Below are 15,182 nucleotides of genomic sequence, written 5' to 3'. Positions count from 1 at the left end.
AGTGCTGGCTTCAGAGCTGACCCCTGGGTGGCACGGAGGTGGGGAGGTAAGCCTCAGCCGGGGGAGGCACGGAGCTGGGGGGAGGATTCAGCCCTAGCTGTGCATGGCATGGAGCTTGGGAGTGGGGGTCAGCCCCATGTGGCATGGAGCTTGTGGGGGAGGGGGCATCAGCTCCAGTGCCATGTGGCGGGGGTCATCCCCAGCCCCAAATGTGGATGGCACAGGTCTGGGGCAGGAGACCCCACCAAGGGCAATGTGGCGCTTGGGGGTGGGGGCGCTCAGCCCCAGCTGCAGGCAACATGGGGCTTGGGAGGGGGTCAGCTCCCGACTTCAGGGGGGGCCAGCCACAGCCCCAGGCGGCATGGGGCTGAGGGGAGTGTCAGCCCCAGCTGTGGGCAACATGGGGCTCAGGATGGGGATCAGCCCCCAAACTCGGGGGTACGGGGGTCAGCCCCAGCTCTGGGTGGTGTGAAGCTCGGGAGTGGGGAAGTGGGAATCAGCCCCAGCTGTGGACATTGTGGAGCTTGGGGGGGGCTTGGGCGCCACATGGCTCAGCCCCAGCTGCAGGTGACATGGGGCTCGTTTTGGGGGGGGGAGGGGATTAGCCCCAACTGTAGGCGGCATGGGGATCGGGAGGTAGGGTCAGCCTAGTTTTTTGGGGGGGGGTCAGCCCCCGAGCTCAGGGTGTGAATGTAAGTCCCACACAGCATGGGGCTTGGGAGGAGGGGTTAGCCCCAGTTGCAGGTGGCACAGGGCTGGGGGGTGGAGAGATCCTGGTATGGGCAGTGCGGGGCTCAGCCCCAGCTGCGGGCGGCATGGGGAGGGTGGCTCGGGCAAACCCTTGGCCACCCTGTTTTTACTTCTAAAAAATACTTCTGGGCTGGAGCTGGCATGAGAACCACATGCATCTTTCTGTAGCCTCTTCTCTTTCTGCCGCCCTCCGGTGGTGGCTTGTGTTACTTTGTCTGACCTGAGGTAGGTACTCTGAAGCAGTTTATGCTGCGCGCGTTAAAAAAATTAATGCGTTAATTGTGGTGTGCATTAATGGCACGCTTTAACGGCAGTTAATTGACTGCCCTAATCTAAACTGACAGGTTTCAGAGTAGCAGCTGTGTTAGTCTGTATCCGCAAAAGGAAAAGAAGTATTGTGGCACCTTAGAGGCTAACAAATTTATTTGAGCATATGCTTTCATGAGCGTCCGATGAATTGAGCTCACAAAAGCTTATGCTCAAATAAATTTGTTAGTCTCTAAGGTGCCACAATACTCCTTTTCTTTTTGCTAATCTAAACTGTTTTGTTAAATTTATTCACCTAAATTTGGGTTATTGCTGATTATGCACTATATGTATCGTATGACTTTAAAAACAAACTTTGTATTTGTGGATACTCTAAGCACTATACCCAGATGTACAGACACTCTTTTCTTAACCTGTGTACTATATAATTTTTGAACAATTACTAATTCTTTCTTCCCAAGTGGCAGAAACCTAGGCGATAAATCTTGGGAATAGTGTTTGCAAAGTAAAGAGTAGTTCTGGATTTCTAAGAGGCTGAAATATTGTGTATTTGTCAAAAAAATTTGCTTTGTTTAAACTAGTCTAACTCTCCAGAGTCCAGAATGGCAGAGCAGTTTTCCAAACTGTTGTCTTTACCTCATCTTTCATAAGTGTATCCTTTCAATTCACATACCTTTGGATTTCGGCAGTGTTCATTTAAAATAGCCCATGTGAAAATTTGGATCTTCAATTTTTCATTGTAATTTCTTAAAACTCAGAGGTCCATATTTTCAGTAGTATTAATCAATAAATCCATTTTAGATGAAAGATAGGCTTCTCCGGTAGGATGTTTTTTAAAGAAAGTTTGAATTGGAAATGAGCATTAGCATTATCAGAAATATTTGAATTGTAAATTAGAAAACCATTGGACATAGATAAATTAAGAGAACTGCGTTATGGTTTAGTTTAGTTGTTTTATTGTTTGTCAGGATTTAATGTGGGGCATAAAAGAAAAAAGACATTAGGTTAACCAGTCAACTTGAAAATATATAGAATGTTAGTATTTGACAAGTTTCCTCAGTTTGGAGCGTCTATAGTGTCTGTGTACTATTTTTGGTGTGAAATTTCTTTGCCAACTTGAGATTTTTTTTCCTTACAGAATTTAAATGAATATGTAGCTGCATTGATTGCACTGAAGCAAAAAATAATTGACACAGAGTAAGTACAACTGATATATTTTACACAAAAACATTTTTACTGTTTTAAGCTAGTAGTTTTTTTTTAAAAAAATACATTTTATAGCAGTATATGACTGTTTTAATCTATTGTCCATTGTGGTTGTTGGTTATCACAAAAAAGTAGAATGGGCATGGTTTCCTCAGGAAAGAGCTCAGGTCTAAACTATAGAGTATTGCATTTTAGTTTTTACTTGCAACATGTGAAGTGTGTAGAGAGGCTTAGCAGTGTGTCTTCAGACTTGCTGTCAGTTTTGCTTTCATGTCTGTACTACTGCATACTCCTGGGGGAATTCTGTTCCACTGTGCATGCAGAATTTGAGCAGAAATTAATGCTGTGCGCGCAGAATTTCCTTCCCTCTGCTGCCTCCACCCCGTTCCCCAAATTGGCTGCAGAGCTGCTGGCCACCACTAGGGTGCGCTGGATCTGGCAGAGCCAGCCCAGCTCACAAATAGAAGACGCTGTAGGAGGGACGGGGAGGGAGCTGGAGGGTTCCTGGAAGCTGCAGTTCCTGGCACGCCCTGAAGGAAGGAGGCAGCTGTACAAGCCTGAGACCCAGCATCAGGCTATTTCTCCTTCTGGATCCCAGGACTCTGGAGGTTAGGGGGTGCAAGTGTCTGGGTGATGGCATGGCTGTGCTCTGGGGAAGCAGGGGGTGTGAGTGCCTGGGCTCTGAAGGGATAGGGGGTGTAGGTGTCTGAGCTGGGGGAGACCCTGTAGCTAGGTGCTGGGGGTGGCCCTGTGGCTGTGCTCTGGCAGAGGACGGGGTGCAGGTGTCCGGGCTCTAGGTGGCCCCACAGCTGGGCTCTAGTGGAGAGGGGGTGCGGGTGTCTGCGCTGGGGTGGGCCTTGCAGCAGGGCTCTAGTGGGGAGGGGTTGTGTGTGTCTGGGTTGGGGTGGGCCCACAGCTGGACTCTGGGGATTAGGGAGTCTGTGCGAGTGTCTGGGTGGGCGGGGGCTCTGGAGGATATGGGGTGCGGGTGTCTGGCCTCCCTGTTGGGCTCTGTGGCCGAGGGAGCTGAGAAACAGTGGTTTCTTTACTTCTCTACTCCTGGGGGAATTTTTTTTTGTGTCTGTATTGTCACAGACAGTTGCTGACAGGTATTTTGAAATAAATTACCAAATAATTGAAACTGGCATGATTTTTTGACAAATAAAATATGCAGAATTTTGCAGAATTTTTAATTTTTTGGCACAGAATTCCCCCAGGAGTAACTACTTATATCAAACAAATCTTTGAAAGTAAGAGAGTGTTCGTTTTTACCCAACATGCAGTAAGAAAATTTAGTGGAAAGCTTCTTTGGAGGCAGAGTCCGAGAATTAAGATTTTGTTCTACTGTCCACTTTTTCTCAAGAAAATTTAGTTCTGTCATTAAGATGCTAATCCCTGTTACCAGTTGTTAATTATATTAAATATAATATACTGGAGTGAGGTCAATTTATCAGAAGAGCCAAGTCATAATTAAATTAAGAGAGGCTATAGGTACTCTTAATAGCCTAAATTGAGAAGTGTTGCTGAAGAAGCTTAAATTGAAAATGTTAGGAAAAAATAAAGTTAATGACGTCAAATCCACAACCTTAGCATTGTGTTCAGATTTGACTTTTTCAAAAAGCCTGACAAAATTTAAAAATGGAATCTTAAAACTTGATTGTCCAGGTCAGATTCAAAAATGAATTGAAAGATCACCCTTGTAAACAACTTATTCTTTTCTTTCTACAGCCATTTGCTGACAGAGTATCAACAGAAGTGTGATGATATCCTTTGTTTCTGTATTTCTCTTAGTGTTTTGTTGTATTTACATGTGAACATTTCATTTGACAGATAGGGCTTTGGGGAATTTATGAAGTTAAAAATTAAGGTTAGAAGCTTATTTGTAGCAAGTACTGCTTATTCTAAAATATTGAACAACTGAATCTATAGAGTCTATTGGAAAAAAATTGGACTTCAGAAGTGGAAACTTAACATGCCTGAGTTTTGGCAATTTCCAGTATTTTTTTTAAATTGGGTCTATAGTGAAACTAGGGGTTGAGAATTATTGCTTGAAGTGCTTAACAAAGTCAGTGATTCTACATAGGTATTGTTTTTTTCCCCAATGTATTTACTTCATATAATACTTTACTTTGTCATACTTGTTTAACGGTACAACAGAATTGTTACATTACTTTTGTTCCTCCGAGTCATCTTCCATTGGGAAGGGTGTATTGACTTGATATTTCTTCACAGTTGTTGAGATTCCAGCATACTACTTCCATTCTTGACACTTTTTTGAGAAAATTGTGGTAAACTTACTACTTTTTTTTCCCTTAACAAGGTATCACAGCTTCAGGTGGCTGAAAGGTAAGAACAAAATTCAGTTTTAGGTCTGTTTAAATCTCTGCTTGGTTTGGTAATTGTTCTGAAGTAGGCAAGAGGGGTATTTATCAATGCAAAGTAATGGACACTTACATGGCCATTAATTGACTCCAGTTTGCAATATTCTCCCTGTGTAACTTCGACGTAAATGGCCTGTCATAGTAATGGCAGCTGCCTGGGGCTGCTCTTTGACCAACACTGCTGTTTGAAATCTCTGCAGTGCTACAACTCCATCCTAGGCATGTCCACTGTGCCAAAGCTTTGAAAGGATTCTCTGAGGACAGACTTAAGTCTGTCTTCCACAGTGTCCGTGCTGGGGAATCTTACCCCCAGGTAGATTCAGGATTTTGAGGCCTTTTTACATGACACAAAGGGGCCTAAGTGCAGGTGAGGTTCTTGCCTCTGGTATGGGTTCAAAGTGAGGGGTCTAGGGACTCAAATGCATTCAGTGGAAAGGGCTGAATTATATTCTTATTTATGGTCTGTGAGCCAGTATGGGAACTTAAGTTTACCCACTCCACTCGTTTCTCTTTAAATCTGACCCAAATTTTCTATGAGGAAAGCATATTACCTGGAAAAACGCTAAGTTGGCTCACACACCAAGAATGTTAAAGTAATTGGAGAGACTAGGTGGGTAAGATAATCTTTTATTGGACCAGCTTCTGCTGCTGAAAGAGACAAGCATTTGAGCTTACGCAGAGCTCTTCAGGGCCAGCAAAACGTATTACTACACCCACCTTGTCTCTAATATCCTGAGACTCTCACAAGTACAACAATACAAGTACAACAATAAAGCAAACAAGTAGCTGGAGAGCATTTTCAGCTGTCTTGTAGTGGAAAGCAAAGTAGCTGCTGTTTCGGGAAATACAGCACTGAGTTCAGACTTGAACAAAATCTATGTTTTTTGGCTGAATGTTCTGTAGTCTTTGTCCATTTCAGAGAGAATAACACTCTTCGTCACCAAGTGGAACAGATGCTACAAAAAATCTCTCCTCTAGAAAAGTGTCAGCAAGAGTTGGGGTCTCTGAAAGCAGAATTGGAAGAGAAAAAGGTATGCTGAAAAGTATGAGGATTGTTTAAAAGTTTACGAAATCTTTGTTTAAAAAATGCTTTCTTGCAACAGACTAACTGATTTTTTGCCGCTAGTTTTATTGCCAGTATCTTAACTTTAGTAGTGACTAAACAACATCTTGGAGTGATCTCACCTCTCCCTCAAACTGCTTGGCAGCTCTGAGTCATAAATTTTCAAATTCTGTCACCTTTACTCTGAAAGTAGACCTATTGTAATCATATTACTGACATTGAGTAGTACCTTTACTGTGAAAGTAACGTAGCCTAATCTGCCCAACGCTGCTAGGACAGCCTTTGTAGACTTGTGGGAGGGGGGCAATTTACAGCTCTACAATACTTCATAAACATTTAGGAAATCCTCTTTAATGTGAGGTTTAAAATTGGCTCAAGTGTAACAAACTTTACGGAATGTCCCCAATATCTAGCAAAGTGTGAAGATATTAATGTGTAACTTCAGAATTTATAATGTACATGGCTTGCATACATGTGAGCCTATCGTTTTTCAAGCTCAGCTGGCTCATTACTTGGATGGAAGACAATTCAATTCCTAGGATGCCATGGTACTTGGTTTTGGCCATTGAATATGACACACTCTTCCTCTTGAATCACTAAAAGAACAGGAGTACTTGTGGCACCTTAGAGATGAACAAATTTATTTGAGCATAAGCTTTCATGGGCTAAAGCACACTTCATCAGATGTATGCGGTGGAAAATACAGTAGGAAGAATCAGTGCTCCTGAGTGGTGGTAGAGCAGAGGTATTGAAAGTGCTGTGGTAATTACTTGAAGATTGCTGATGCTTTCACACTCATGGAAATGACACCCTGTGGTGTCTCAAGCACAGAATCCTCTTTCAAAGCTGTCTAGTTGGACTGCCTCCGTATGCCTTGTAGTGGCATTAAATGTGTGCTTGAGACTACGTAAGAACTAGCAGCATCCACCTGCCTCTGTGCCTTCACCTGCGCTATGCAGAGTACTCAAAGAACCCTTTGCAGTGTCTGCAAAAACAACGAGGAGTCCTTGAGGCACCTTAGAGACTAACAAATTTATTTGGGCATAAGCTTTTTGTGGGCTAAAACCCACAGCCCACGAAAGCTTATGCGCAAATAAATTTTAGTCCCTAAGGTGTCACAAGGACTCCTTGTTTTTGCTGATACAGACTAACGCTCTGAAACCTGTTTGCAGTGTCTGGGTCTGCACCACAGACCCTTACTTTCTGTGCTTTTATTACATATAATTAAGTAGTTCTAGATATTGCAAATTGCATGTTGTTGAGTTCTCAGGGTCTTGCCTTAGTAAAAGAACCATGTAGGGGCTTCAAATATTGTGCCTTGTGCCAATTTATTTTCCCTGAATTGGGAGGAGGGATAGCTCAGTGGTTTGATCATTGGCCTGCTAAACCCAGGGTTGTGAGTTCAATCCTTGAGGGGACCATTTAGGGATCTTGGGCAAAAATTGGGGATTGGCCCTGCTTTGAGCAGGGGGTTGGACTAGATGACCTCCTGAGGTCCCTTCCAACCCTGATATTCTATGATTTCTGGGTCCAGTGTGTTCTCAGCTTGTGGGAGATTCTCTCTCTGGCACAGTGTTTGGAGTGCAAAGCATTCATGCAAGAGGCCATTGGTACAGACAACTTTGGCTCTCGGCCAAGCACACAGTGAAGAGCTTGACTTTCTGCCTATGATGGGCAGTGAGTGAAGTGTCCCATTTAATTGGTATATGAAATGATTCCTTCAGGTGTAGGTAATATATAAAATGGGTTTCAGAGTAGCGGCTGTGTTAGTCTGTATCCGCAAAAAGAAAAGGAGTACTTGTGGCACCTTAGAGACTGACAAATTTATTTGAGCATAAGCTTTCGTGAGCTACAGCTCACTTCATCGGATGCATGCAGTGGAAAATACAGTGGGGAGATTTTATATACACAGAGAACATGAAACAATGGGTGTTACCATACACACTGTAATGGGAGTGATCAGGTAAGGTGAGCTATTACCAGCAGGAGTGGGAGGGGGGTGGGAGGAGGGGAAAAACACAAAAAAATCCTTTTGTAGTGATAATCAAGGTGGGTCATTTCCAGCAGTTGACAAGAATGTGCGAGGAACAGTAGGGGGGAAAAATAAACATGGGGAAATAGTTTTACTTTGTGTCATGATACATCCACTCCCAGTCTTTATTCAAGCCTAATTTAATGGAGTCCAGTTTGCAAATTAATTCCAATTCAGCAGTCTCTCATTGGAGTCTGTTTTTGAAGATTTTTTGTTGAAGAATTGTGACTTTTAGGTCTGTAATCGAGTGACCAGAGAGGTTGAAGTGTTCTCTGACTGGTTTTTGAATGTTATAATTCTTGACGTCTGATTTGTGTCCATTTATTCTTTTACGTAGAGACTGTCCAGTTTGTCCAATGTACATGGCAGAGGTAGATGTGCAGGTGAACGAGCCTCTGATAGTGTGGCTGATGTGATTAGGCCCTATGATGGTGTTCCCTGAATAGATATGTGGGCACAGTCGGCAACGGGCTTTGTTTCAAGGATAGGTTCCTGGCTTAGTGGTTTTGTTGTGTGGTTGCTGGTGAGCATTTGCTTCAGGTTGTGTGTGGGGGGGGAGAGTCTATAAGCAAGGACTGGCCTGTCTCCCAAGATCTGTGAGAGTGATGGGTCGTCCTTCAGGGTAGGTTGTAGATCCTTGATGATGAGTTGGAGAGGTTTTAGTTGGGGGCTGAAGGTGATGGCTAGTGGCATTCTGTTATTTTCTTTGTTGGGCCTGTCCTGTAGTACGTAACTTCTGGGTACTCTTCTGGTTCTGTCAATCTTTCTTCACTTCAGCAGGTGGGTATTGTAGTTATAAGAGCACTTGATAGAGATCTTGTAGGTGTTTGTCTCTGTCTGAGGGGTTGGAGCAAATGAGGTGGTATCATAGAGCTTGTCTGTAGACAATGGATTGTGTGGTGTGGTCTGGATGAAAGCTGGATGCATGTACATAAGTATAGCGGTCAATAGGTTTCCGGTATAGGGTGGCATTCATGTGACCATCGCTTATCAGAATTATAACATTCAAAAACCAGTCGGAGAATACTTCAATCTCTCTGATCACTCGATTATAGACCTAAAAGTCGCAATTCTTCAACAAAAAAAACTTCAGAAACAGCCTCCAACGAGAGACTGCTGAATTGGAATTAATTTGCAAACTGGACACCATTAAATTAGGCTTGAATAAAAACTGGGAGTGGATGGAGCATGACACAAAGTAAAACTATTCCTCCTCCTCCCCCCCTCCCCCCCCTGTTCCTCGCACATTCTTGTCAACTGCTGGAAATGACCCACCTTGATTATCACTGCAAAAAGTGTTTTTGTTTGTTTGGCTTTTTTTTTTTTTTGGCCCCCCTCTCCGGTTGGTAATAGCTCACCTTTCCTGATCTCTCTCGTTGATACAATGGGTGTTACTATACACACTGTATGTTCTCTGTGTGTATAAAAACTCCCCACTGTATTTTCTACTGCATACATCCGATGAAGTGAGCTGTAGCTCATGAAAGCTTATGCTCAAATAAATTGGTTAGTCTCTAAGGTGCCACAAGTACTCCTTTTCTTTTTATAAAATGGGTTGACATCCTTTGGAATGAAAGCTTCTATATAAAGTAATAATGTATTCTTATTTTTAGCCAGTCTATTGAGGGCATTTAGTGCCTCTTTGAGCTACTAAAATACTTTATAAAAGAATTGTGGGTTGTCTTTGAAGGTTATAGTTGTTTTGTGTGCAAACTGTATACATTAGAGCAAGAAGATCTCTCAGATGTTCTAGCCCATCCCTCTACCATTGTTCTTTGAAAATACTTCAAGTATACTGATTGTACTGGGTCCCTGGAGTTAAAGGGTCATAACTCTATTGTGTGGCTAGAGCCTGATTTTCATAGCTAGAGAGTTTTGAGGGCTGCTACCTTACAACAGCTGATAGTATATTCCATTTTGTGTTGGAAGGGTACAGACCCTACTACTGAGAGTTCCTTTTCCCTACTTCTGATAGTAGTGCTCATCTTCATTATTGCTCTTTCCACAGTCATTTTAATCAGGCTCAACCTGATAAAGTTAAGCATTTGGAGACTTTTCTAGCATTTGAATATAGGTTACTTGACCTAATTTGATCCTTTTGCTTTCCTCAACCTATAATATATTTGAATACTTTGAGGAGACGTTTTCAGCATCTTTTGGTGTGCTTGGGTGCCTGGATAATTTGGATGATTGTGACAAAGTCTGAATTTTCTGTCAGATTTTTATGAATCCTGTATGAGTCATTGGGGCCTGGCAAATGAAAGGGCTCTCTTCCAGGAGACTGTTACAGGCTGGGGCATTGATGAGACTCTGATAGGCAAGTAGCAGATAGACTGTTGCATAGGATTCTCAGCTGTTCTAGCTGTTATGGAGAGACCTTGCCTTTTAGTATAGGGAAGTCCAAGTGGAGTGGAAGGATTATACCGCTTCACATGACTTGATTTTGTACTGCGTGATTGGTAAAAGCATTACATGTTTTTACTTAACAGAAGCTCTGGCTTCTTGAGGCTTGAGTACATATCTTACTGGAGTGCTGAACTCTCCAGCTCCTATACTCCTTAGGAGAGATGGGTTGTGCCCAGAATTGCAGAAGTTATGCCTTACTTCTCATGGCAGTTTGAACACTGGTTCTTGCTCACTATTTGGTGCTTGACTTTGCCTTTAATAGTTTTCCTTATTTCACTGTTTGGCTGAGGCTGTCTTGGAGACTAAAAAACATTTATGGATACTGCTATACAACTGTGGGAATTTTCTAGGTTCATTAACTAATGCCTTTGGAGAAAACAATTACCTTTAAATCATGGTTTCTGATTTTATACGTTGAATTAAATCCACACTTATGTATTCACTGTAGACAGTACTTTGGGGATTCATTCATTAATGTCCTTAGTTTCTTTTGTCAGCAAGGGTTAAGTGGTGCTGTCACCTGTTCAGCAAGGGCAGAATGTACCATCCACAGTGTTCGCACAGTTGAGTAGAGTTTAACATCTAGTTAGGTGCTGGGAACACAGACAAATACAGATGTCACAGCTTGTACCTTCAGAAAAAACGAATCATAGCTGAAACACATCCTTTTCTAATTTGTTTTTATTCCTGAGTAGAGTGTGTTCCTTGATCACTGTCCATTTATGTACTATAGAACAGGCAAAACTCTGCCAATCCACTGTTTTCTGTCCACTATAAGGACATGCTTTATTGTCATTTTCTTCAGAGTTCTCTCAAGATTTATCAGCAAACTCATCTGGAATATGCTCGGGTGAAAGAAGAAATTGCTAGAAATGATGCTGTGTAAGTGAGTCTTTTCTAAAAACTTACTCTTGTCTGTCATTTCTATGAAAATGCACAAGCTATCTGTAAATTGTCAGAGATTGTGTTTTTGTATTTACTCTCTTTATATGCAAATATAATAGGGGGAGCTGGCATCAACACCTGTTGTTAAGGTTGCCTAATGCTTCCCATGGGAAGACCCTATTTTCAGTTGCTTCTGACTTGCTAGATTTTAACAATTTTGTGCTGAAATTTTTCTTGATAGTTTTTCATGTTTCAGGATAGTTTTGTTTTGAAAGTTTTTCAGCAAAGATGGTGTAGCCATTTGCGAGTGAGAGCATGTAGTTGGCATACTGAAAATAGAAGTGTAGCTGCAGTGGTGTGAGGGGCTAGCTGCCCCGAGTATGTACCTGTGGTCTTAGATGGGATCATACTTGGGGTAGCTAGCCTGTTGCACCACCGCAGCTGCACTTCTATTTTTAGTGAGCTATCTCAGTCAGAGCTAATATGGATATGTCTCCTCCAACTGGAATTTACATCTTCCAGCTCCAGTGCAGATATACCCTTAATAAAATCTTAAGTTAATGTAACTAAAGTAAGATTTGGGTTTTGTGTAATGACTTCACTTTACACTTCCTTAGTGGCTATGGAATTCTACAGGAATAAATGACAGTACAGAAGATCTATAAAATTAACATTATTTTGTTCTGTAAATATTGTGATGCTAATTTAGCAATTTCATTGTCTGCCTATGTAATATCCAACTACTTATTTGCTTATAAATGCATTAGTTCATTTTGTTAATTGATCTGGAAACTGATTCCCCAAAGGACTAAGCATTTATAAAGCTTAAAAGTTCAGCTGTCTTTGACTAAAATGTGTGAAGGAAAAAGTCTGATCTCTTCTATAAAACCACATCTGTGTCAGAAACAGTTATCATGGGAATCTTAATATAATGTGGGCCTTTGCTGTGAGGAAAAAATTACAGCAAAGGATGTTAAACCTTTGGATTGGATGTTAAACCCTCAAATTGGGATATGCCATTGTTAAGAGAACGTGTAATCTTAACTCGGGCATTGCATCTGTGTAAGAAGAATTTATTTGAAGTTAATCTAGTTACACTGATGCAATTTTTCTAATATCGAAATGGCCTCTCTACTTTGTTTAAATACATTACAATAGACTTAATCATGTAGTATTTTTTAAATATAATTTAAAATACTCTTAGTCCATAGTTATCTGTTGGTCTCTGCTTTAAGAAGTTGGGTAAGAATTATTACCCTCTTTATCAATCATAATTAAACGCAACGATGTGAAGAAAACTTCCTGAGAGGTACTATGATCTAGTAAAGAAGACCTCAGAAATCCTGTGTTTTTATCTTTGTTCTGCTATAAATTTCTGTTCATTTTTGGGCAAGTCACTGAAGTCAGAATTTTTGCGATTTGGGGTACCAAAAGTTAGGCACTTACAGCCATATCTAAACACTCTAATACTCTGAATAAACAGGCTCTGCGACATAGGATTTCCTGAGTTCTAGTCCCCTTTTCAGTGACCCATCTTAATTCGGCTTCATTTCAAATCTTGTTAAGCATGGACTCTCTCCACCTTTTAGGGCAGGGGCCTTCAAACTGTAGGGGGGCACAGAGGAATGTTCGTGGGGGCAGCTGCCTCTCCAACTGTTGGCCTGGCCCCGGGCCCAGCTGTCGTCATGGCTCTGCTCTCTGCCCTTGACCCAGCCCCACGGCTCTGGCATCTGCCCCTGGCTCTCAGCCTAGCTGCGACTGCAGCCCCAGCCTTGGCAGTGCTTGGATGGGGTAAGGGTGGGTGTAGGGTAAAAAGTTTGGCAATTACTGTTATAGATGGAGTAGCTAAAGCACATACAAGTTAAGCCCAAATATTCAAACTGTTGCTTCAGATAAAGTATCTAAACCCATATTTAGATACCTAACTCAGTGGCCTGATTTTTCTCTTTCCCCCTCCCTTCTCCCCCCCATGCAAATTTGAGCACTTCTGAGAAATAGTTAAATCCTTAACTTTAGGCACTCATGTTAAAAGATTTTGGTTTGAATAACTTAATCTATGAAATGCTGAGTTACTTTCTCCACAAAAACTGTTGGATTTATTTGTAATTCAGCTGGTCTCTTACTGAGATCTAAATATAGAATAATTTTTTTAAAATATTTTTTATTTTTTTATTATGATCAGGAAGAAGAAACTGGAAGCCAAAGTGAAGAAACTGGAAGGTAATTGTCACTTTTTTATATTCAAGTTACAATATTAGTGGCTCACTTAATCTTTTTTAAACCTTTTATTAACGCAAAGTTAAAATCGAACATTAACATATGACATCACTTATTCAGGATCAGGTTAATATTTAAAGAACTTGGCTAAAATTCTCACCTGATGGTTGGGGAGCCTGCATCCTTTGACTACGTTACAAAGGGTGACCAGATTTCTAAATGCCTATCCTCCTTTTGGTTCTTCTCTCATGTCTGACGTGATGTGAAATCTTTTTCATTACAAGAACAGTTCATATTTTACTGTATCACAATTCCATAGGAGGAATCACTTTTTTTCAATAATGTGAAATACAAAGTCTAGCTGCTAACAATAAAAAAATTAATTTCATTCTGTTTAAAATGTAGACCCTTTACTAGAGTATCTAGTAAGCAGGTGTGGGGATCTCTGGGAAGCCAGCATTTTGTCATAAAATGAATCTCATAAATAACTTTCTCCCAAAATCATCAAATTCCTGTACACAGTCACGACATGTGCAAGTATATTCCCCTTTCCCTGCAAGCCCTCCATCAGAGCACAGCCCTAGTAGCAAAAATGTGATGGATATTAACTGGAGTCAAATGCCGTCTATACAGTAATTTATAAAATTTTCTTTGTTTTGTGCAAATTGAAGATACCCTTTTTCCCTTATAGAGACCCACTCATGCAGATCAGCTTCTTTGTCCAAATCCCTCTCCCATCTTTTCATCTGGATTGTTTTCTTATCAACAACTTTTTCAATCAAAATTGTGTATATCTTAGAAATTAAACATTTGTTCCGGCTTGCTCCTGGGTCAGCTCCTCAAATTTGTTTAAATGTTTAGATAGAGCTGCCTCATTCAGACTGCACAATAAAATGTTTGACTTGTAAATATTGAAACTATGGGATCTTCATATTACTCACATTATTACCCATCTTGTGGTATGATGTCAAATCAGGACCCAGGAACGGCTATCCAGTTGTGTAACAGATTAGAGATTATTTTTACTAGCATTTTTGACAATTGGAGGAATTAAATGTTAGTATCATAATGACCTGGGAGGAGGAGATAATGGTGTGGTTGAGCAACATTCAGCAAGGAAGGAACAGATTTTAGAAAAATGGATTTGATCATTGGCTGGATGTGAGGAGGGGAAGGAGTTGAAGACGACCTCCAGTTTGCAGACCTGGGTGACATGAAGGATATATTAATGTCAGTCACAATGGAGCATGAAGGTAGGAGAAAGGGTTTGGGAAGAAAGATAAGCTCTCTTTTGGCCACGTTTATTGGCTCTAAAGCTGAAACATCTTAAGGATAATAAAGTTGAGAATGAACCATAGCGTACACATCTCTAATGGAGAAGAGGCTTTTAGTTGGTGCTTTACAAAATGCAGAAATTAGACTATAACTCCAGAATCTCCTGAGGTATGTCAGGATGTCATAAATAAGTCATTACAGTCAGTATCTTTGGTTTCAGCTCTATAATTTTGATAAATCACCTTAATAAAAAAAATCTCTACAGGTCAAGTTTCAGTACAAAGACCTTTGGTATCCATGCTGAAACTGGACCATATTCAGCCTTGGTGCAAGTGAGCATGGCTCCCACTGAAGTCAAAGGGATTTGCATCTTATGTAGTAGGACTGAATTTGACCAGATTCCTTTGCAACATCAACACATTTTTATTTTTTATCTAACTTCTAATTCCCTAGCCCCTTCATTAAATAGGATAATAGGGCATGTGAAAAATATCATCACCCAGTTTGGACCTGCCTTTCCTATCTGGGGAATATGGGGCTGTATTTAAGTTCATGAGTGGTGGTTCATATTGTGATGCTTGGGTGTTGTCTTATTGTAACTTTAAATATACATCTAGTGTGTTCTAATCCTGGTAAAATACTTCAGAAGAAATCACGCATACATTGATGGATCCCAGATAAACTTTCAAAGTTTAACAAA

General features: G+C 41.1%; 1 protein-coding gene across 7 annotated transcripts in view; it reads left to right on the top strand.

Moving 5' to 3' along the window:
- Nucleotides 1-15,182, top strand: part of ICE1 (interactor of little elongation complex ELL subunit 1) — a 79,346-nt gene that overhangs the window by 4,605 nt on the left and 59,559 nt on the right. For 5 of the 7 annotated variants that reach the window (XM_073332420.1, XM_073332419.1, XM_073332421.2 and 2 more), the window contains exons 2-7: nucleotides 2,156-2,214; nucleotides 3,952-3,987; nucleotides 4,552-4,569; nucleotides 5,524-5,635; nucleotides 10,911-10,987; nucleotides 13,173-13,210. In XM_073332420.1, the coding sequence (XP_073188521.1) occupies nucleotides 2,156-2,214; nucleotides 3,952-3,987; nucleotides 4,552-4,569; nucleotides 5,524-5,635; nucleotides 10,911-10,987; nucleotides 13,173-13,210 (340 nt within the window). Of the gene's footprint in view, nucleotides 1-2,155; nucleotides 2,215-3,951; nucleotides 3,988-4,551; nucleotides 4,570-5,507; nucleotides 5,636-10,910; nucleotides 10,992-13,172; nucleotides 13,211-15,182 lie in introns of those variants that run through there. The other 2 variants (XM_078851646.1, XM_073332425.1) reach the window with 2 other exon arrangements.

The sequence above is a fragment of the Lepidochelys kempii genome, chromosome 2, assembly GCF_965140285.1.
Source record: "Lepidochelys kempii isolate rLepKem1 chromosome 2, rLepKem1.hap1, whole genome shotgun sequence".
In the NCBI taxonomy this organism is placed as follows: Eukaryota; Metazoa; Chordata; order Testudines; family Cheloniidae; genus Lepidochelys; species Lepidochelys kempii.
The sequence above is the reverse complement of the archived record's forward strand: the minus strand, read 5'-3'. Positions and strand labels throughout refer to the sequence as shown.